At 37.7% G+C, this 22,073-nt stretch overlaps 1 protein-coding gene across 1 annotated transcript in view; it reads left to right on the forward strand.

The window, feature by feature from the left end:
• Positions 1 to 22,073, forward strand: part of LOC128647322 (unconventional myosin-Vb-like) — a 338,426-nt gene that overhangs the window by 257,931 nt on the left and 58,422 nt on the right. The window contains exons 25-30 of the mRNA XM_053700105.1: positions 6,120 to 6,213; positions 6,348 to 6,519; positions 12,844 to 12,943; positions 13,036 to 13,146; positions 13,247 to 13,370; positions 13,853 to 14,004. Of these exons, the coding sequence (XP_053556080.1) occupies positions 6,120 to 6,213; positions 6,348 to 6,519; positions 12,844 to 12,943; positions 13,036 to 13,146; positions 13,247 to 13,370; positions 13,853 to 14,004 (753 nt within the window). The remainder of the gene's footprint in view (positions 1 to 6,119; positions 6,214 to 6,347; positions 6,520 to 12,843; positions 12,944 to 13,035; positions 13,147 to 13,246; positions 13,371 to 13,852; positions 14,005 to 22,073) is intronic.

Here is a 22,073-nt window from a genome sequence, read left to right on the forward strand (position 1 = left end):
GAGGGTCCAGGTCACAAATTACTTGATTATGGTATTAATAACATTTTAAAATCAATGTGAAAATATGGATGAGGACTGTTAACTTCTGAGTGCCATGCTATATATTACTATATAACTGTATGACCAGCTTAATATAATAAAATGATATATAAAATTATACATTATAATCTAAAAATGAATTAATTTTTTTATATGTAAGGTCTGGTATGCAAAAACAAGGGCCTGGATATACATATATTCTAACCTATATTTCTTTCATGTAATTGGCAAGAGTCCATGAGCTAGTGACGTATGGGATATACATTCCTATCAGGAGGGGCAAAGTTTCCCATACCTCAAAATGCCTATAAATACACCCCTCACCACACCCACAATTCAGTTTTACAAACTTTGCCTCCCATGGAGGTGGTGAAGTAAGTTTGTGCTAGATTTCTGCGTTGATATGAGCTTCGCAGCAGGCTGAAGCCCGGTTTTCCTCTCATTGTGCAGTGAATGTCAGAGGGATGTGAAGAGTATCAGTATTGCCTATTTCAATACCATGGTCTTCCTCTAGGGGATCTATTTCATAGGTTCTCTGTTATCGGTCGTAGAGATTTCTTCTCCTACCTCCCTTTTCAGATCGACAATATACTCTTATATACCATTACCTCTACTGATTCTCGTTTCAGTACTGGTTTGGCTATCTACTATATGTAGATGAGTGTCTTAGGGTAAGTAAGTCTTATTTTATTCATGACACTCTAAGCTATGGTTGGGCACTTTATATGTAAAGTTCTAAATATATGTGTTAAACTTATATTTGCCGTGATTCAGGATAATCAGTATTCCTTCTTTCAGACTGTCAGTTTCATTTTTTTGGGAAAATGCATATAAATTTATATTTTTCTTACCTTCAAAATTTTCAATTGACTTTTTTTCTAAATTGCGGGCTGTTAGGCTCGCGGGTACAGAAAATGCTTCAATTTATTGCGTCATTTTTGGCGCAAGACTTTTTTGGCGCAAATATTTCGTCATTTCCGGCGTCCTAGTTGACGCCGGAAGTTTTCATGTGGTTGCGTCATTTTTGACGTATGTGTGTTGCAGATGTTTTTTGGTGCCAAAAAATATGGGCGTCATTCTTTGTGCCAAAAAATGTGGGCGTTATACTTGGCGCCAGTTTTTTTCACATTATTTCAGTCTCACTTTTTAGTTGCTTCTGGTTTCTAGAGGCTTGTTTTGTTTTGCATTTTTTCCCATTCCTGAAACTGTCATTTAAGGAATTTGATCATTTTGCTTTATATATTGTTTTTTCTATTACATATTGCAAGATGTCACTACCTGACCCTGGATCAGAATCTACTTCTGGAAAGACGCTGCCTGATGTCGGTTCTACCAAAGCTAAGTGCATTTGTTGTAAACTTTTGGTAACTGTTTCTCCGGCTGTAGTTTGTGTTAGTTGTCATGATAAACTATCAAACGCAGATAATATTTCTATTAGTAATAATCCATTATCTGTTGTTGTTCCTTCAACATCTAATGTTCAGGATGTTCCTGTTAATGTTAAAGAATTTGTTTCTAATTCTATTCGGAAGGCTCTGTCTGTTATTACTCCTTCTAGTAAACGTAAAAAGTCTTTTAAAACTTCTCATATTTCAGATGAATTTTTAAATGACCGCCATCATTCTGACTTATCTATTTCTGATGAGGATCTATCTGGTTCAGAAGATTCTGCCTCAGAAATTGATACTGATAAATCTTCATATTTGTTTAAGATGGAGTTTATTCGTTCTTTACTTAAAGAAGTGTTGATTGCATTAGATATGGAGGAGTCTAGTCCTCTTGATATTAAAACCAATAAGCGTTTAAATTCAGTTTTTAAACCTCATGTAGTTATTCCAGAAGTTTTTCCAGTTTTTGATGCTATTTCAGAAGTAATTTCTAGGGAATGGAATAGTCTGGGTACTTCATTTACTCCTCCTCCACGGTTTAAGAAATTGTACCCTTTGCCATCTGATAGATTAGAGTTTTGGGAGAAAATCCCCAAAGTTGATGGGGCTATCTCTACTCTTGCTAAACGTACTACTATTCCTATGGCAGATAGTACTTCTTTTAAGGATCCTTTAGATAGGAAGCTTGAATCCTTTCTAAGGAAGGCTTATTTATGTTCAGGTAATCTTCTCAGACCTGCTATTTCTTTGGCTGATGTTGCTGCAGCTTCCACCTTCTGGTTGGAGGCTTTAGCGCAACAAGTATCAGACCATAATGCTTATAGCATTGTTAAACTTCTTCAACATGCTAATAACTTTGTTTGTGATGCCATTTTTGATATCATTAGAATTGATGTCAGGTATATGTCTTTAACTATTTTAGCTAGAAGAGCTTTATGGCTTAAGTCTTGGATTGCAGATATGACTTCTAAGTCAACGTTGCTTTCTCTTTCTTTCCAAGGTAATACATTATTTGGTTCTCAGTTGGATTCAATCATTTCAACTGTTACTGGGGGAAGGGAGCCTTTTTGCCTCAGGACAAAAAATCTAAAGGTAAATATAGGGCTGCTAATCGTTTTCGTTCCTTTCGTCAGAATAAGGAACAAAAGCTTGACCCTTCCCCTAAAGGAACAGTTTCCGTTTGGAAACCTTCTCCAGTCTGGAAACCTTCTCCAGTCTGGAATAAATCCAAGCGTTTTAGAAAGACAAAACCAGCTCCCAAATCCGGATGAATACGATTTTTCAAAGATGTTTGGATCAATTCGATTCAAAGTCTTTGGATTCAGAACATTGTTTCACAAGGGTACAGAATAGGTTTCAAGGTAAGACCGCCTGTGAGAAGATTTTTTCCCTCACGCATTCCAGTAAACCCAGTAAAGGCTCAGGCTTTTCTGAAATGTGTTTCAGACCTAGAGTCGGATGGTGTAATTGTGCCAGTTCCAGTTCTGGAACGGGGTCTGGGGTTTTACTCAAATCTGTTCATTGTACCAAAGAAGGAGAATTCCTTCAGACCAGTTCTGGATCTAAAAATATTGAATCGTTATGTAAGGAAACCAACATTCAAAATGTTGACTATAAGGACTATTCTGCCTTTTGTTCAGCAAGGGCATTATATGTCCACAATAGACTTAGAGGATGCATATCTTCATATTACAATCCATCCAGATCACTATCAGTTTCTGAGATTCTCTTTTCTAGACAAACATTACCAGTTTGTTGCTCTTCCGTTTGGCCTAGCAACAGCTCCAAGGATCTTTTCAAAGGTTCTCAGTGCCCTTCTATCTGTAATCAAAGAACAGGGTATTGCGGTATTTCCTTATTTGGACGATATCTTGGTACTTGCTCAGTCTTTACATTCTGCAGAATCTCATACGAATCAACTTGTGTTGTTTCTTCAAAGACATGGTTGGATGATCAATTTACCAAAGAGTTCCTTGATTCCTCAGACAAGGGTAACCTTTTTGGGCTTCCAAATAGATTCAGTGTCCATGACTTTCTCTAACAGAAAAGAGACGTCTGAAAAGAAACCTTCAGTCTCAATCATTCCCTTCGGTAGCTTTGTGCATGGAAATTCTAGGTCTCATGACTGCTGCATCGGACGCGATCCCTTTTGCTCGTTTTCACATGAGACCTCTCCAGCTTTGTATGCTGAACCAATGGTGCAGGGATTTTACAAAGATATCACAATTAATATCCTTAAATCCCAATGTTTGATCTTCTCTGACTTGGTGGTTGGATCACCATCGTTTTATTCAAGGGGCCTCTTTTGTTCGTCCAACCTGGACTGTGATCTCAACAGATGCGAGTCTTTCAGGTTGGGGAGCTGTATGGGGATCTCTGACAGCGCAGGGGGTTTGGGAATCTCAGGAGGCGAGATTACCAATCAACATTTTGGAACTCCATGCGATTTTCAGAGCTCTTCAGTTCTGGCCTCTTCTGAAGAGAGAATTGTTTATTTGTTTTCAGACGGAAAATGTCACAACCGTGGCATATGTCAATCATCAAGGTGGGACTCACAGTCCCCAGGATATAAAAGAAGTATCTTGGATACTTGTATGGGCGGAATCCAGCTCCTGTATAATTTCTGAGGTTCACATCCCAGGTATAGACAATTGGGAAGCAGATTATCTCGGTCACCAGACGTTACATCCGGGCGAATGGTCTCTTCACCCAGAGGTATTTCTTCAGATTTTTCAAATCTGGGTTCTTCCAGAAATAGATCTGATGGCTTCTCAAGAAACTTCCCAGGTATCTGTCCAGATCCAGGGATCCTCAGGCGGAAGCGGTGGACGCGTTGTCACTTCCTTGGAATTATCAACCTGCTTATATCTTTCCGTCTCTAGTTCTTCTTCCAAAAGTGATTTCCAAAATTCTAATGGAGCGTTCGTTTGTACTGCTGGTGGCTCCAGCATGGCCACACAGGTTTTGGTATGCGGATCTCATTCGGATGGCCATTTGCCAACCTTGGACACTTCCGTTAAGGCCAGACCTTCTATCTCAAGGCCCATTTTTCCATCAGGATCTCAAATCATTAAATTTGAAGGTATGGAGATTGAACGCTTAATACTTAGTTATAGAGGTTTCTCTGATTCAGTGATTAATACTATGTTACAGGCTCGTAAATCTGTGTCTAGAAAGAATTATTACCGCGTTTGGAAGACTTACATTTCTTGGTGGTGTTCTCATAAATTCTCTTGGCATTCTTTTAGAATTCCTAGAATTTTACAGTTTTTTCAGGATGGTTTGGAAAAAGGTTTGTCTGCAAGTTCCTTGAAAGGACAAATCTCTGCTCTTTCTGTACTTTTTCACAGAAAGATTGCTAATCATCCTGATATTCATTGTTTTGTACAGGCTTTGGTTCGTATTAAGCTTGTCATTAAGTCAATTTCTCCTCCTTGGAGTCTTAATTTGGTTCTGAGGGCTTTACAGGCTCCTCCGTTTGAACCTATGCATTCTCTGGATATTAAATTACTTTCTTGGAAAGTTTTTTATTTCTTTTGGCCATCTCTTCTGCTAGAAGAGTTTCTGAGTTATCTGCTCTTTCTTGTTAATCTCCTTTTCTGATTTTGCATCAGGATAAGGCGGTGTTGCGGACTTCATTTAATTTTTTACCTAAAGTTGTGAATTCTAACAACATTGGTAGAGAAATTGTTGTCCCTTCTTTGTGTCCTAATCCTAAGAATTCTCTGGAGAGATCTTTACATTCTTTGGATGTAGTAAGAGCTTTGAAATATTATGTTGAAGCTACTAAAGATTTCAGGAAGACTTCTAGTCTATTTGTTATCTTTTCTGGTTCTAGGAAGGCTTCTGCCATTTCTTTGGCATCTTGGTTAAAGTCTTTGATTCATCATGCTTATGTGGAGTCGGGTAAATCCCTGCCTCAAAGGATTACGGCTCATTCTACTAGGTCAGTTTCTACTTCCTGGGCTTTTAAGAATGAAGCTTCTGTTGATCACATTTGCAAAGCAGCAACTTGGTCTTCTTTGCATACTTTTACTAAATTCTACCATTTTGATGTTTTTTCTTCTTCTGAAGCAATTTTTGGTAGAAAAGTACTTCAGGCAGCTATTTCAGTTTGATTCTTCTGCTTTATAATTTCATTTTTTTTCATTATAAGATTAAAACTTTTTGATTTGGGTTGTGGATTATTTTTTCAGCGGAATTGGCTGTCTTTATTTTATCCCTCCCTCTCTAGTGACTCTTGCGTGGAAGTTCCACATCTTGGGTATCTGCTATCCCATACGTCACTAGCTCATGGACTCTTGCTAATTACATGAAAGAAAACATAATTTATGTAAGAACTTACCTGATAAATTAATTTCTTTCATATTAGCAAGAGTCCATGAGGCCCACCCTTTTTATGGTGGTTATGATTTTTTGTATAAAGCAAAATTATTTCCAAATTTCCTTTGTTGATGCTTTCTACTCCTTTCTTTATCACCCCCCTGCTTGGCTATTCGTTAAACTGAATTGTGGGTGTGGTGAGGGGTGTATTTATAGGCATTTTGAGGTTTGGGAAACTTTGCCCCTCCTGGTAGGAATGTATATCCAATACGTCACTAGCTCATGGACTCTTGCCAATATGAAAGAAATTAATTTATCAGGTAAGTTCTTACATAAATTATGTTTTTTTTTTTACTTAAAATGCAACAGAAAGTAAAAAACCTGGAAGAGAAACAAGAGCTCCTCAAAGAAGAAATGAATAAAATGACAGAATGTGTGAGGGACCAGCAACTTCAACTTGAAAGTGAGTGAATCAATACTTTAATTTGTGCAAGGCATTAACACAGATATTTGGAGAGGGTACAGTTAATAATATAATCTAGAGGTCTTATGCAGGTGGATATATGCAGTATATAAAATAATCTACTCTTATTTTAGGTATGACGACAGAGAATGTTAAATTGACTTATGAGCTGGATTCAGAACACAAGAAGTTCCAAAATTTACTAAAAGAATTATCCAAGTTGGAACAGCATAGTCATAATATGATGGAGGAACAATCATGCCACAAAGAAGAAAGGGCATATAGTTTGGCACAGGGGGATAATAGGTAATATGCTGTATTCTTTACAAATGATGTACAAATATCCACTTTACTGTTTTCTGTTATTAGTAAGGTCCCTGCACTTTGGCTCCTGCATACACGTGTCTCTATAACCAGGGAATTTCTATTTGCCTAGGTTAGCTAGGTCTGTGCCTAGGACACCAGTATTGACAAGCTGGAGGGGGAGTTGTGAGTAGTAGTTATACTTCTTTATTCCCCAAATTATTATTTCTCTTGTTAAGTGTATCCAGTCCACGGATCATCCATTACTTGTGGGATATTCTCCTTCCCAACAGGAAGTTGCAAGAGGATCACCCACAGCAGAGCTGCTATATAGCTCCTCCCCTAACTGTCATATTCAGTCATTCTCTTGCAAGCCTCAACCAAGATGGAGGTCGTAAGAGGAGTGTGGTGTTTTATACTTAGTTTATTCTTCAATCAAAAGTTTGTTATTTTTAAATGGTACCGGAGTGTACTGTTTATCTCAGGCAGTATTTAGAAGAAGAATCTGCCTGCGTTTTCTATGATCTTAGCAGAAGTAACTGAGATCCATGGCTGTTCTCACATATTCTGAGGAGTGAGGTAACTTCAGAGAGGGAATGGCGTGCAGGTTTTCCTGCAATAAGGTATGTGCAGTTAATATTTTTCTAGGGATGGAATTTGCTAGAAAATGCTACTGATACCGAACTAATGTAAGTAAAGCCTTAAATGCAGTGATAGCGACTGGTATCAGGCTTATTAATAGAGATACATACTCTTATAAAGATGTAATATAAAACGTTTGCTGGCATGTTTAATCATTTTTATATGTATTTGGTGATAAAACTTATTGGGGCCTAGTTTTTTTCCACATGGCTGGCTTGAATTTTGCCTAGAAACCGTTTCCTTAGGCTTTCCACTGTTGTAATATGAGTGGGAGGGGCCTATTTTAGCGGTTTTTTGCACTGCAAAAATTACAGACACAGACATCCAGCTTCTTCCTGCATGATCCAGGACATCTCTGGAGGGCTCAAAAGGCTTCAAAGTCGTTTTTGAGGGAGGTAAAAAGCCACAGTAGAGCTGTGGCAGTTGTTGTGACTGTTTAAAAAAACGTTATTGTCTTTTATTATTCAGTTTTGGGTATTAAGGGGTTAATCATCCATTTGCAAGTGGGTGCAATGCTCTGCTAACTTGTTACATACACTGTAAAAATTTCGTTAGTGTAACTGCCTTTTTTCACTGTTATTTCAAATTTTGACAAAATTTGTGTTTCTTAAAGGTGCAGTAACGTTTTTTATATTGCTTGTAAACTTGTTTTAAAGTGTTTTCCAAGCTTGCTAGTCTCATTGCTAGTCTGTTTAAACATGTCTGACACAGAGGAAACTACTTGTTCATTATGTTTGAAAGCCATGGTGGAGCCCCATAGGAGAATGTGCACTAAATGTATTGATTTCACCTTAAACAGTAAAGATCAGTCTTTAACTATAAAAGAAATATCACCAGAAGATTCTGACGAGGGGGAAGTTATGCCGACTAACTCTCCCCACGTGTCAGACCCTTCGCCTCCCGCTCAGGGGATGCACGCTAATATGGCGCCAATTATATCAGGGACGCCCATAGCGATTACCTTGCAGGACATGGCTGCAATCATGAATAATACCCTGTCAGAGGTATTATCCAGGTTGCCTGAATTAAGAGGCAAGCGCGATTGCTCTGGGGTTAGGAGAAATACAGAGCGCGCAGATGCTGTAAGGGCCATGTCTGATACTGCGTCACAATATGCAGATCATGAGGACGGAGAGCTTCAGTCTGTGGGTGACATCTTTGATTCGGGGAAACCAGATTCAGAGATTTCTAATTTTAAATTTAAGCTTGAGAACCTCCGTGTGTTGCTTGGGGAGGTATTAGCTGCTCTGAATGACTGTAACACAGTTGCAGTACCAGAGAAATTGTGTAGGCTGGATAAACACTATGCGGTACCGGTGTGTACTGATGTTTTTCCAATACCTAAAAGGCTTACAGAAATAATTAGCAAGGAGTGGGATAGACCGGGTGTGCCTTTTTCCCCACCTCCTATATTTAGAAAAATGTTTCCAATAGACGCCACTACACGGGACTTATAGCAGACGGTCCCTAAGGTGGAGGGAGCAGTTTCTACTTTAGCAAAACGTACTACTATCCCGGTTGAGGACAGTTGTGCTTTTTCAGATCCAATGGATAAAAACTCGGAGGGTTACCTTAAGAAAATGTTTATTCAACAAGGTTTTATTTTACAGCCCCTTGCATGCATTGCGCCTGTCACGGCCACGGCGGCATTCTGGTTTGAGGCCCTGGAAGAGGCCATCCATACAGCTCCATTGACTGAAATTATTGACAAGCTTAGAACACTTAAGCTAGCTAACTCATTTGTTTCTGATGCCATTGTTCATTTGACTAAACTAACGGCTAAGAATTCCGGATTCGCCATCCAGACGCGTAGGGCGCTATGGCTTAAATCCTGGTCAGCTGACGTGACTTCAAAGTCTAAATTACTCAACATTCCTTTCAAGGGGCAGACCTTATTCAGGCCTGGTTTGAAGGAAATTATTGCTGACATTACTGGAGGTAAGGGTCACACCCTTCCTCAGGACAGGGCCAAAGCAAAGGCCAAACAGTCTAATTTTCGTGGCTTTCGAAATTTCAAGGCAGGTGCAGCATCAACTTCCTCCGCTTCAAAACAAGAGGGAACTTTTGCTCAATCTAAGCAGGCCTGGAAACCTAACCAGTCCTGGAACAAAGGCAAGCAGGCCAGAAAGCCTGCTGCTGCCTCTAAGACAGCATGAAGGAACGGCCCCCTATCCGGCTACGGATCTAGTAGGGGGCAGACTTTCTCTCTTCGCCCAGGCGTGGGCAAGAGATGTTCAGGATCCCTGGGCGTTGGAGATCATATCTCAGGAATATCTTCTGGACTTCAAAGCTTCCCCTCCACAAGGGAGATTTCATCTTTCAAGGCTATCTGCAAATCAGATAAAGAAAGAGGCATTCCTACGCTGTGTGCAAGACCTCCTAGTTATGGGAGTGATCCATCCAGTTCCGCGGACGGAACAAGGACAGGGTTTTTATTCGAATCTGTTTGTGGTTCCCAAAAAAGAAGGAACCTTCGGACCAGCTTTGGATCTAAAGATCTTAAAGATCTTAAACAAATTCCTCAGAGTTCCAACTTTCAAAATGGAAACTATCAGTACATGACCACAGTGGACTTAAAGGATGCCTACCTTCACATACCGATTCACAAAGATCATCATCGGTTTCTAAGGTTTGCCTTTCTAGACAGGCATTACCAATTTGTAGCTCTTCCCTTCGGGTTGGCTACAGCCCCGAGAATCTTTACAAAGGTTCTGGGCTCACTTCTGGCGGTTCTAAGACCGCGAGGCATAGCTGTGGCTCCGTATCTAGACGACATCCTGATACAGGCGTCAAGCTTTCAAGTTGCCAAGTCTCATACAGAGATAGTTCTGGCATTTCTGAGGTCGCACGGGTGGAAAGTGAACGAGGAAAAGAGTTCTCTATCCCCACTCACAAGAGTCTCCTTCTTAGGGACTCTTATAGATTCTGTAGAAATGAAAATTTACCTGACGGAGTCCAGGTTATCAAAACTTCTAAATGCTTGCCGTGTTCTTCACTCCATTCCGCGCCCTTCGGTAGCTCAGTGTATGGAGGTAATCGGCTTAATGGTAGCGGCAATGGACATAGTGCCATTTGCGCGCCTTCATCACAGACCGCTGCAATTATGCATGCTGAGTCAGTGGAATGGGGATTACACAGATTTGTCCCCTCTGCTAAATCTGGATCAAGAGACCAGAGATTCTCTTCTCTGGTGGTTGTCTCGGGTACACCTGTTCAAGGGTATGACCTTTCGCAGGCCAGATTGGACAATTGTAACAACAGATGCCAGCCTTCTAGGTTGGGGTGCAGTCTGGAATTCCCTGAAGGCACAGGGATCGTGGACTCAGGAGGAGAAACTCCTTCCAATAAATATTCTGGAGTTAAGAGCGATATTCAATGCTCTTCTGGCTTGGCCTCAGTTAGCAACACTGAGGTTCATCAGATTTCAACATCACGACTGTGGCTTACATCAACCATCAAGGGGAACCAGGAGTTCCCTAGCAATGTTAGAAGTCTCAAAAATAATTCGCTGGGCAGAGTTCCACTCTTGCCACCTGTCAGCAATCCATATCCCAGGCGTGGAGAACTGGGAGGCGGATTTTCTAAGTCGTCAGACCTTCCATCTGGGGGAGTGGGAACTCCATCCGGAGGTGTTTGCTCAGTTGATTCATCGTTGGGGCAAACCAGAGTTGGATCTCATGGCGTCTCGCCAGAACGCAAAGCTTCCTTGTTACGGATCCGGGTCCAGGGACCCAGAAGCGACGCTGATAGATGCTCTAGCAGCGCCTTGGTTCTTCAACCTGGCTTATGTGTTTCCACCATTTCCTCTGCTCCCTCGACTGATTGCCAAAATCAAACAGGAGAGAGCATCGGTGATTCTGATAGCACTTGCGTGGCCACTCAGGACTTGGTATGCAGACCTAGTGGACATGTCATCCTTTCCACCATGGACTCTGCCTCTAAGACAGGACCTTCTGATACAAGGTCCTTTCAATCATCCAAATCTAATTTCTCTGAGACTGACTGCATGGAGATTGAACGCTTGATTCTATCAAAGCGTGGCTTCTCCGAGTCAGTCATTGATACTTTAATACAGGCACGAAAGCCTGTTACCAGGAAAATCTACCACAAGATATGGAGTAAATATCTTTATTGGTGTGAATCCAAGAATTACTCATGGAGTAAAGTTAGGATTCCTAGAATATTGTCTTTTCTCCAAGAGGGCTTGGACAAAGGATTATCGGCTAGTTCCTTAAAGGGACAGATTTCTGCTCTGTCTATTCTTTTGCACAAGCGTCTGGCAGAGGTTCCAGACATCCAGGCATTTTGCCAGGCTTTGGTTAGAATTAAGCCTGTGTTTAAACCTGTTGCTCCCCCGTGGAGCTTAAACTTGGTTCTTAAGGTTCTTCAAGGAGTTCCGTTTGAACCCCTTCATTCCATTGATATTAAACTTTTATCTTGGAAAGTTCTGTTTTTGATGGCTATTTCCTCGGCTCGGAGAGTCTCTGAGCTATCTGCCTTACAATGTGATTCTCCCTATCTGATTTTTCATGCAGATAAGGTAGTTCTGCGTACCAAACCTGGGTTTTTACCTAAGGTGGTTTCTAACAAGAATATCAATCAAGAGATTGTTGTTCCATCGTTGTGCCCTAATCCTTCTTCAAAGAAGGAACGTCTTTTACATAATCTGGACGTAGTCCGTGCCTTGAAGTTTTACTTACAAGCTACTAAGGATTTTCGTCAAACATCTTTCCTGTTTGTCGTTTACTCTGGACAGAGGAGAGGTCAAAAAGCTTCGGCAACCTCTCTTTCCTTTTGGCTTCGGAGCGTAATACGCCTAGCCTATGAGACTGCTGGACAGCAGCCCCCTGAAAGGATTACAGCTCATTCTACTAGAGCTGTGGCTTCCACCTGGGCCTTCAAAAATGAGGCCTCTGTTGAACAGATTTGCAAGGCTGCGACTTGGTCTTCGCTTCACACTTTTTCAAAATTTTCAAAATTTGATACTTTTGCTTCTTCAGAGGCTGTGTTTGGGAGAAAGGTTCTTCAGGCAGTGGTTCCTTCCGCTTAATCCTGCCTTGTCCCTCCCATCATCCGTGTACTTTAGCTTTGGTATTGGTATCCCACAAGTAATGGATGATCCGTGGACTGGATACACTTAACAAGAGAAAGCATAATTTATGCTTACCTGATAAATTTATTTCTCTTGTAGTGTATCCAGTCCACGGCCCGCCCTGTCCTTTTAAGGCAGGTCTAAATTTTAATTAAACTACAGTCACCACTGCACCCTATGGTTTCTCCTTTCTCTGTTTGTTTTCGGTCGAATGACTGGATATGACAGTTAGGGGAGGAGCTATATAGCAGCTCTGCTGTGGGTGATCCTCTTGCAACTTCCTGTTGGGAAGGAGAATATCCCACAAGTAATGGATGATCCGTGGACTGGATACACTACAAGAGAAATAAATTTATCAGGTAAGCATAAATTATGTTTTTTTTTATTTCATTGCAAATCATTGATCACTTATCTAGTGGTGGCCATGACGCCTCCATGTACCCGTAGCCACCAGTGGGTGGGTCAAATAAAAAATAAAATTATTGGAGTGGCTGTGGGTTTGAGGGATGCACATTTCACAGTGCTTAGGGCAGCACTGAATCTAAATAGACATGTTTGAATTGTAGAATAATCTTTTGATCTTCACATTTCAGTATGTTGGAAATGCAAAAGAATATTTTGATTTACGGCAATACAAAAATCCAGCCTGTGCAAGAAAAACCTGATATGAACCGCTTGAACCAGGAGAACCAGGTATTACATGGGCAGAGTAGTAGTATCCAGGAAAATGTTGTATTTAAACCCCTAAAGTAGCAGCCCCTAATGTGTTTTGTGTTGTCTGGCAGAGCCTGAGAGAGCAGCTGGTAAAACAGCAGAGAAATATGCGCAAATTGAAAAAGCAGCTGCAGGTTTACAAGGGGCATGAGCTAGGAACTGGTATGATTGGCATACATCCTGCCCAATTATTTCTTTTTTCTTCAGGTTTGACTCCCTCCTCATGTAACTAGGATTTCTTTTTTTTTTTTTTGTCTGACAGATTCTCCTGTGTTCCGGGAGCCTCAACCACCCCAGGATATGTGCCACCCACCTGATGTACTGGAACAGGTGGTCCGGCCCTGGCGAGGAATGCTTGTGTGCCATCCAGAGGATGAAGCACTACTCATCCAAACAATCATTACTGGTTAGCTGATGACTTAAAGGGACAGTCTAGTTATGCAACTTTAAACAACTTTCCAATTTACTTTTATCATCAAATTTGCTTTGTTCTCTTGGTAAAGCTAAACCTAGGTAGGCTCATATGCTAATTTCTAAGCCCTTGAAGGCCACCTCTAATCTCAGTGCATTTTGACAGTTTTTCACAGCTAGACGGTGTTAGTTCATGTGTGTCTTATAGATAACATTGTGCTCACGCCCGTGGAGTTACCTAGGAGTCAGCACTGATTAGCCAAAATGCTAGTCTTTTAAAATAACTGAAATAAGGGGGCATTCTGCAGAGACTTAGATACAAGGTAATCACAGAGGTATAAAAAGTATATTAATATTACTGTGTTGGTTATGCAAAACGGGGGAATGATAAATTAAGGGATTATCTATTATTGTCGAGTAAGAGTAACATCCAGCACTAACTAGTATTAAGGGAGGAATATATTACTCTTTTCTTAGACTTGCGGCCTGAGGACATTCTGGATTTGGAGCCGGAGCTTCCAGCGTACGTACTGTTCATGTGCTTTAGATATGCAGATTATAACAGCGCAGAACATCATGTCTTATCACTCTTCACAGCGTCTGTAAATGGCATCAAGAGAATTGTGAAGGTATAACGATCACAACCTTTCTATTCATCACATGTACTTTCCGTCTTGCTCTTTTGTTTTACTTCTGATGTCCTTTCTAAATTCCCCATTTTATCTTTTTACCTTCAATTTACATTTTTTTTCCTTAACCAGATGCCACCCTATTTTCACACTTAACTATACTACTTACTCCTTTTGTCCTCCCTGTGTGAGGTTCACATGTTCCAGTTTGTCCCCTGGTTTCCACATTCAATGTTACTGTCTCCTATTTTGTTTGAGGTTTTTTTTTATTCAAGGCAGTGAATTCTCCAATGGGGGGGGGTATCTCAAAGTAAAAAATAAAAATGGTGAATAGTGAACCGATATTACTATATGAACCAAAACCAAATTGGCAATATCAGTGCAAGAACTAACTGATGAATATGACGCAGTCCGTAGCAGTCTTATATGGGAAGTGTCCCAGTGAAGATTCCTCAAAAGAGAAAAGAAAGCAGGACCATAGTGTGAAACTGTTGAAACTTGCTTGATTCAGTACACACGTATCTAACGAGGCGTGAGCTAGGAACACTGTGTCAATATACTCATATATTCCAGAGCTTCCACAGCTCTGGGTATTGCGCTTTATATAAAGAACTCCTAATGGATACTGGATAGAATGAGTAACAAAACCTTTATTGCACCATACAAAGTAGAGTTAGGGTATCTCATAGAGAGAGAGAGTAGGTGTCAAAATGTAAAAATATGTTACCTCTGCATTATTAGCGATGACTATATGCTCATAACTACAGGGACCTTGTAATATTATATTATCTACTACTACTGTTTTATATTCCTCTGAAGACCCACAATTTACTTGTCTTGGTGGGTCTTCATAAAATAAAAAAACTATTTACTAAAGTTAGAAGAGAAGCTTTGTACAGTATTTGTTCAGATTTAAAAAAAAAAAATAAAAAAATTCTAGTGCCTTTAATGCAGATTGTGCTATAAAAAAGTCCTTTATCCAGAATTTATCTGGAAGAAACCGTCAATCTGGCGAAAGTAAACAGGTTTGCGAGGCATTTATTGAAGTGTGTCCTTTCTACCCCACTCACCTAGTGTTGGCTTGAAGAATAACTGAGATGGGCTGATGGAATGCATGCCTATAGTGATGTCCAGGTTCAATGCCCTCTGGGAGTCGGAATGCAATGTTGCAATCTGATTTGTGACGCAAATGCATTGTCAAGGTAAAGCAGAGTAGAAAATAATCTAGTTTTAACTTCAAGCCTCTGCAGGGCTTTGTAAAGATGTCCTCTGAAGAATATAAACTTTGTAAGAAATCTATAGTGAAATTAATATATCTTCAAACAGCAGTTATTCAAAAAAATCATCAGGATGAGCCATAACTTAGGTTTATGTGGCATTCAAATGAACCATTAGGTGCGTGTAAACTATATGCATTATGGTGGTTGCAGACTGTTCCTCCTCTTTAGGATATTGGATCATAATGAAGAGGTGCAAAATTTTCTTTAGTTTTTTTTAAAAGGGGTATTACATATTTTTTGCTTTTTTTTGTAAAAATCATGCTTGTCCCATGCTCTCTAGAAAGGCCAAAAAGCAAAACAACCTAGAGCAGTGAAGGCCAGCAGATATGAAGACAAAAAGTCTACTAAGTTAAATATTCACAGACCTGTTTTTATAATAGAAAATGATTTTACATGAACTGACGGAGGCTATTGGCAGTCACCACATAGTCAAGCAAAGAGTTCCACAGTTTTATTTCTGATAAAGTCAAAATGCTGTTTTATTAAATCTCCATTCCTATATATGGTCCATGAATATATTTATATAAAGTAATCTCAACCTCTTACACAGGTGTGTGCACAATGTTTGTCAGGTCTGTCCAAAATCACACTAATGTAGAGGTGTTTTTTATGTATACAGAACTATTTGGTCTGTGTACGCATCTCAGCAGTACAGTGGACAGGCAACCAGGCAGACCCTGATTTGTTTTTCTACTAGCAGCCCTGTCCCATGCAGACAATGTACACCAGAGCAGGACAGAGGTCAGGTCTTCCTTCTGCCTCCAGCCTGCACTGGGGAAGCTGGAGAGCAGGAAAGGGCAAAGCACTTAATTAATTGTAGGAAAAAGCAGAGCCCTATAACCACCAGCAAATAAAGAACATTTCTGTCACTAGTTACAAAACTCATAAACAAAGAATGGAACTAAAGTAAGCTTTCGTGACTAAAAGTCAAATGGTTGGGTCCCCTATATTAGTAAGCAATGTAAATTCCTACTGTTCTAGAGATCCTGTAGTCTAAGTCGAATGCAAGTTATGAATCTGGAGAAAACCAATGTTAACAAATGAAAACATGAATAAGGAAGGCAACCTCATTCCAACCAGTAGTCTCTCAGAAAACTTATTTAAAATGCATGATTTTAATATTATATTGCAGATTCCTAAGTCATATTTTTGATAGGATGGAGGTCCCTTTTTAAACTTGCAGGACTACATGAAAAACAAGTTACTCATTTGATTCCAGCCAGCCTTCTGCTTCTGATACTTTTGTGTTTTCCCCTCCTTTCTTCATTTATCCCTCCTGGTTATATAATATGTATACTACAACCCCAATATACTTTTTCAGGTATAAGCAAAGAGTGTTGGAGAAAAGTCTGAATATTGGCACACTGTGCTTTCTATGAGTACTGCCTGTGAGATAATTTGTTAGAAGATTATTCATTTGGACATACACTCTGACATTTGGCCACTTCTTGCTTATGGCTTCACCATGAACTAAATTACAAAGCAGTCTGAGATGAAGAGCCTACTTCATGGGCTAGTTCACCATTGGTTTACTTTATTTGCATCGCCACAAGGCAGCATTTGAAAGGAAAGCCTTGTAGTCTTCATGGGGCCAACGAAACTTGTTTTTTACAACTCATGTCTTTTATAAGTGTAGCTTTTGATACTAACCCAAAGGTACTTGACTCTAGGAGCATAAGATAAAAAGCAGGGGGCTACATATAAATCTGTTTCTTCGGGGGGCGGAGCCAGGACCGCCGTTTGAGATGGCTGCTCCTCTTTAGTGCTCCTGAAAGTGGCAAATGGCAAGTCAAAAATACAACATTTTAAATGACATAAGGAACTTTTAAATTATAAATACTTTTAGCTAAAGGCATCTAAAATATTATAAACTTGGATACAGAATCGTAATCTGATTTACCAGTCAAGGTTTGACTAAAGACTACATGAATCTTCACAGGCAACTGTCATTTTTCTAACGGACATAGAGGTTATTTCAACTGATTATATTTGAATGTGAAGGCTATATTATGACAAAGATTATATTGCTGTCTAATACTTCCTAAAATATTGAAGTTATTTCTATTATTTGACACTGACGATCAGCTGTTGTTTCACACTGCAGTCTCTCAGCTGTTTACATGACAGGATCGGAAACCTTATTCAACTACGGTATTGCGGTTGGTTATAGCTGCCCTGAAGTAATTTAAAATGAAATGTTTTCTAAACATTTATTATTGGTCTTCTGTTGAGTCCTGAATCTTATAGATGGCATTTGAAAAATAATTGCTGAGTGAACTTACTCGACATCGATGATCAGCTGTTGTTTAATACTGCAGTTTCTCAGCTGTTTACATGACAGGATTGGAGTCCCTATCTAACTATGATCTTACAGATGGCTGTAACTATCCTGAAGTAATTTAAAATGAAAGGATCCTTTAGCATTTATTATTAAACATCTGTTAAATCCTGAGACTTGTAAATGTCATTTTGAATGAAACTGCTGAGTGAATTTATTTAATATTGACGATCAGCTGTTGTTTCTTACTGCAGTTCCTCAGCTATTTACTTGTTAAGATTGGAAACATTATTCAACTACGATACTGCAAAATGCTGAAATTGTTCTGAGGTAATTTAAAATGGAAAACTTCTTCTTTAACATTTATTACTAAACATTTGTTGAATCCTGAAACTTGTCAATAACATTTAAAGTGGATCTGTTGAGTGAACTTTAATCTATAATTAGGATTGTGACATAAAGTTATACCGGAATTCTTGAGGAGATGATATTTATTAACTGTCATTGATGACCAGTTTATTAAGCTCTGTTCCGGAGTTTAATCCCTTTACAGATCTAAATACAGTGTACATTTATTCAGTCTCCAATGTTACTAACTCTGCAATATTGAAGTGGGTTCTGGCATTTATCGTTATTTAACAGTTGTCATTAAATATTATTAACTCTGTAATATTATAATTTTATTTTGACTTCTGTGATCAGCTGTTATTTATTGCTAAAATACTGCAACTGTTAGCAGATTGAGTGGGAAATTCTTACACAACTAAGATATTTCAGATAATAATAACTGTGAGGGAAATTAAAATAAAGAATCTCTTTACCATTTATTGTTAACATTTGTTGAGGTTCAAAGCTTATTAGTATTGTTTGTGTTATTAATACTGTATAAACTATATTTTACAAACTGTGATAAATTACAAGGTTGTGTTGGAGTTGGATATTTTCTCACTGTGCTGAGGTAATTTTTGTCAGCTGTCTTGCAGTATTTGATTGTAATAGAGCTGAAATTATCTGATAAGTGAAGTTTCTTTGAAGTTTCTATACTTTAACACTAAACAATAATATTTCTGCAGTATTTTAACAAACCCTATTATTTTTTTGTTTTCAATCAGATGTTATTAATATCATTAACTCTGCTGTACTATAATAATCTCTGGAGTTTGCCTTTATTTATTTATTAGTTGATGAGTTATATTTCACTTTAGTATAACATTAATATTTGTCAAAATCTGTGACTTATTTACAAAAATCTCTTATTATTGTAAAAGACTGATATTGGTGTATATACTGTATGAATTCAATTATATAACAACAGAAGATATATACAGGGTATGTTCTGTAGTCAAATAAAGGAACATCATAATACCCCTCACAGATTAAATATGTCTATTAGGAAATCTAACAAACTAGATAAATCTATTAAATCTAGTGCAAACAATACAAATAGTACAAATTCTTTCCTCAAAAATACAGAAAAACAAAAAGATATGGAACTCACTTCAGAACCAATTTCATCAATCCATATGGATAATGAAAATTCTGTCATTACTTCTATAACGAAACAGTCTGAATTAGATGAAGGAGGTCCTGTTACTTTAAAAGCTATGGAATTACTTATTAACCAAGTGAAATCCTGCATTAAAGAAGAATGTGCAAGTCTCAAAAAAGATTTAAATGATCTTAACGTGAGAGTTGAAACTCTTGAGACTGATAAAGAGGAAATAACATCTGATATAAGAATACTATCTAATAAAATGAGAAGTCAACAAACCCATATACAAGATTTAGAAACTAAACTTGATGATTTAGAAAACAGAACAAGACGCAATAACCTAAGATTGAAAGGCATACCAGAATCTGTTTTAATATCTCACTTGCGAAATTATTTGGATGGTCTTTTTAGATCACTACTTGGAGAAAATCATCCCAAGCTTTCATCTATCCAGATGGAACGAGCACATCGCTCTCTAAAACCTAAACCTAAAGATGGAGACCCTCCTAGAGATGTTGTAATATGCTTTTCAAGTTTCCAAGAAAAAGAACTGATTTCTCAAAAAGCTCGTCAACTACATAACTTTCAATATCAAGGAGCCAATATTAAATTCTTTGCAGATTTATCAATTAAAACTCTTCAAAGGAGAAAAGAATTTGGTGTTTTAACTCTTCACCTCCGCAACTTGAATATACCTTATAAATGGGGTTTTCCAGTTCATTTACAAGTAATAAAAAATGGAAAAAGATATGACTGTACTCAGCCAGAAGATATAATTGCCTTCTGTAGAAAATTGGATATACCTTCACCTAACAAGTCACAGGAAATATCTTCAAGTCTTCCAGGATCAAAAAATATTTCTCTTCAATCCACATCTGCTAAAACATGGAGTGATGCTACTAAAAGTCCACCCAATAAAAAACATAAACACAGAGATCTGCTTCAAGCAAATTTTTCGAACTGAAATATATTATTGGTTTTTGATACCATCTATGGAACTTTAGTGTTATGGTTATTTAGAAGTATATATGAAAATGTTCTTTTTTACATGTTTTGTTATATGTTTTGTTTTCGAATGTTTTAATTCCTTTACAGTTTGAAAATTCTTTAAGATCCCATATGTCTGTTTCAACTAAAGCTGTTATATACAGCTTTTCTCTCAGTCCTCAGACATTGTTTTCTTTTGATCAAGTCGGTAAGTTATCTACACAATTTTAATAGTTATTACTATTATACTTAAGTTCTTGTATTTTTTGAATTTATATTGTATGTATTATTTAGAGTTCCTCATTGACCTCAAATGTTAAGGTTGATAATAGTTGAGATTATAATTCTTAGCTTTCTATCTACTATTATCCAGTTCACACAAGGTCTACAGTTCTGATTGTACCTTAATTATTATCTTGTTTTATTTACTTACAAGTTGTATCCATTTACTTGTTGTTACATTATTATTGTATCTATATATATGGTGTAATATTTATATTCCTTTTTAATTTAAATTTGCTTTATCTACAATAGTCCTTATACATTTTTAAATTGCCTTGCCAGGCCACTCCTTGACCCTTATTAACTACATAGTTAGTATTTTATTTATTATTATTCTTCATACTCTTTTTTTTATTTCTTATTTTGATAAATTTTAACAAATATTTTTTTTTTTTTTTCCTACATCAAAGATTCATTCCCCTTTACCAAGGAATATTTAATTTAAATTTATTTTCTTTATTCTATCTCATATAGAATTAAATTTTCATTTAATTATTATGTGCTCAAAGACAGCATTTAATAATCTAAAAATAGCTACCCAAAATGTAAAAGGCTTTTTATCAGCACAAAAACGTTCAATTGCCCTACATGATTTTCACAAGAAACATCTTGATATAGTATTTATCCAAGAAACTCATTTTAGAAAAACACATGAACCCAAGCTCCCTACTTTTTATTTTGACAAACATTACCATTGTTCCAACATAACTAAAAGAAATGGAGTTAGTATACTCTTTAAGAAAGGCCTTCCCTTTGAACTCATATATAAGAAACAAGATAATGAAGGTCGATATCTTCTTTTGGTAGGAACCTGTTATGGTAGACCGATCACCCTCCTAAACATTTATGCACCAAATAAGCCCAAGTCATCTTTTTTCAGAAAAGTTATGATAACATTACTTGACCAAGCTAAGGGACCTATTTTTATAGCTGGAGATTTTAACTTTCCATTAGAACCTGAGTTAGATGTATCCACTAAGAAATCTTATTTGTCAAACAGTACAATTAAATCTAATTGGCTTGCATTACAAATTATACCTACATTTGATACTTGGAGATTAACACACATTTCAATTAGAGACTACACTTTCTTCTCTCATCCTCAAAAAACGTACACACGTTTAGATTATATTCTTTGTGATCAATCCTCCCTACATCTTTTAATAGATTCCAAGATCTCACAAACTCCCTGGTCCGACCATGCAATGGTCATAAGTTCCTTTAAATGGCCCTCAAAAACTGGGATTAGAGATTCTTGGAGACTTAATAATATGATTTTCACAGATTCTCTTATTACTAAAGACATTACTGACAAGACCACATTATTTTTCGACATTAATGACCCCAAGCACACATCATATGTTAATAATTGGGAAACTTATAAATGTTTCATTAGAGGGGAAATTATTAAAAAAACCTCACAGAAACGTAAAATGCTTGAACATAAATATTCAGAATTGGTTTGTGATCTAAAAAACAAGGAAACAATTCACAAAAATAATCCTACTTCAACAGATCTCTTAGATCAAGTTAATCGTGCCAGAGATGATTTAAATCAACATCTAATTAAATGTGCCCATCGAAGAGCCCTAGCCTTAAATGCAAAATTTTTTGTAGAAAAAAATAAAACAGGCAAGCTAATGGCTAGATCACTTAAAAAGAAAACATATAAATCTTTTATTAGAATGATTAAAACTAAAAATAATCAACATTTACATACTAGTCCCGAAATAGCAAATAGTTTTTCAGA

The sequence above is a fragment of the Bombina bombina genome, chromosome 2 (genome assembly GCF_027579735.1).
Source record: "Bombina bombina isolate aBomBom1 chromosome 2, aBomBom1.pri, whole genome shotgun sequence".
NCBI lineage: Eukaryota > Metazoa > Chordata > Amphibia > Anura > Bombinatoridae > Bombina > Bombina bombina.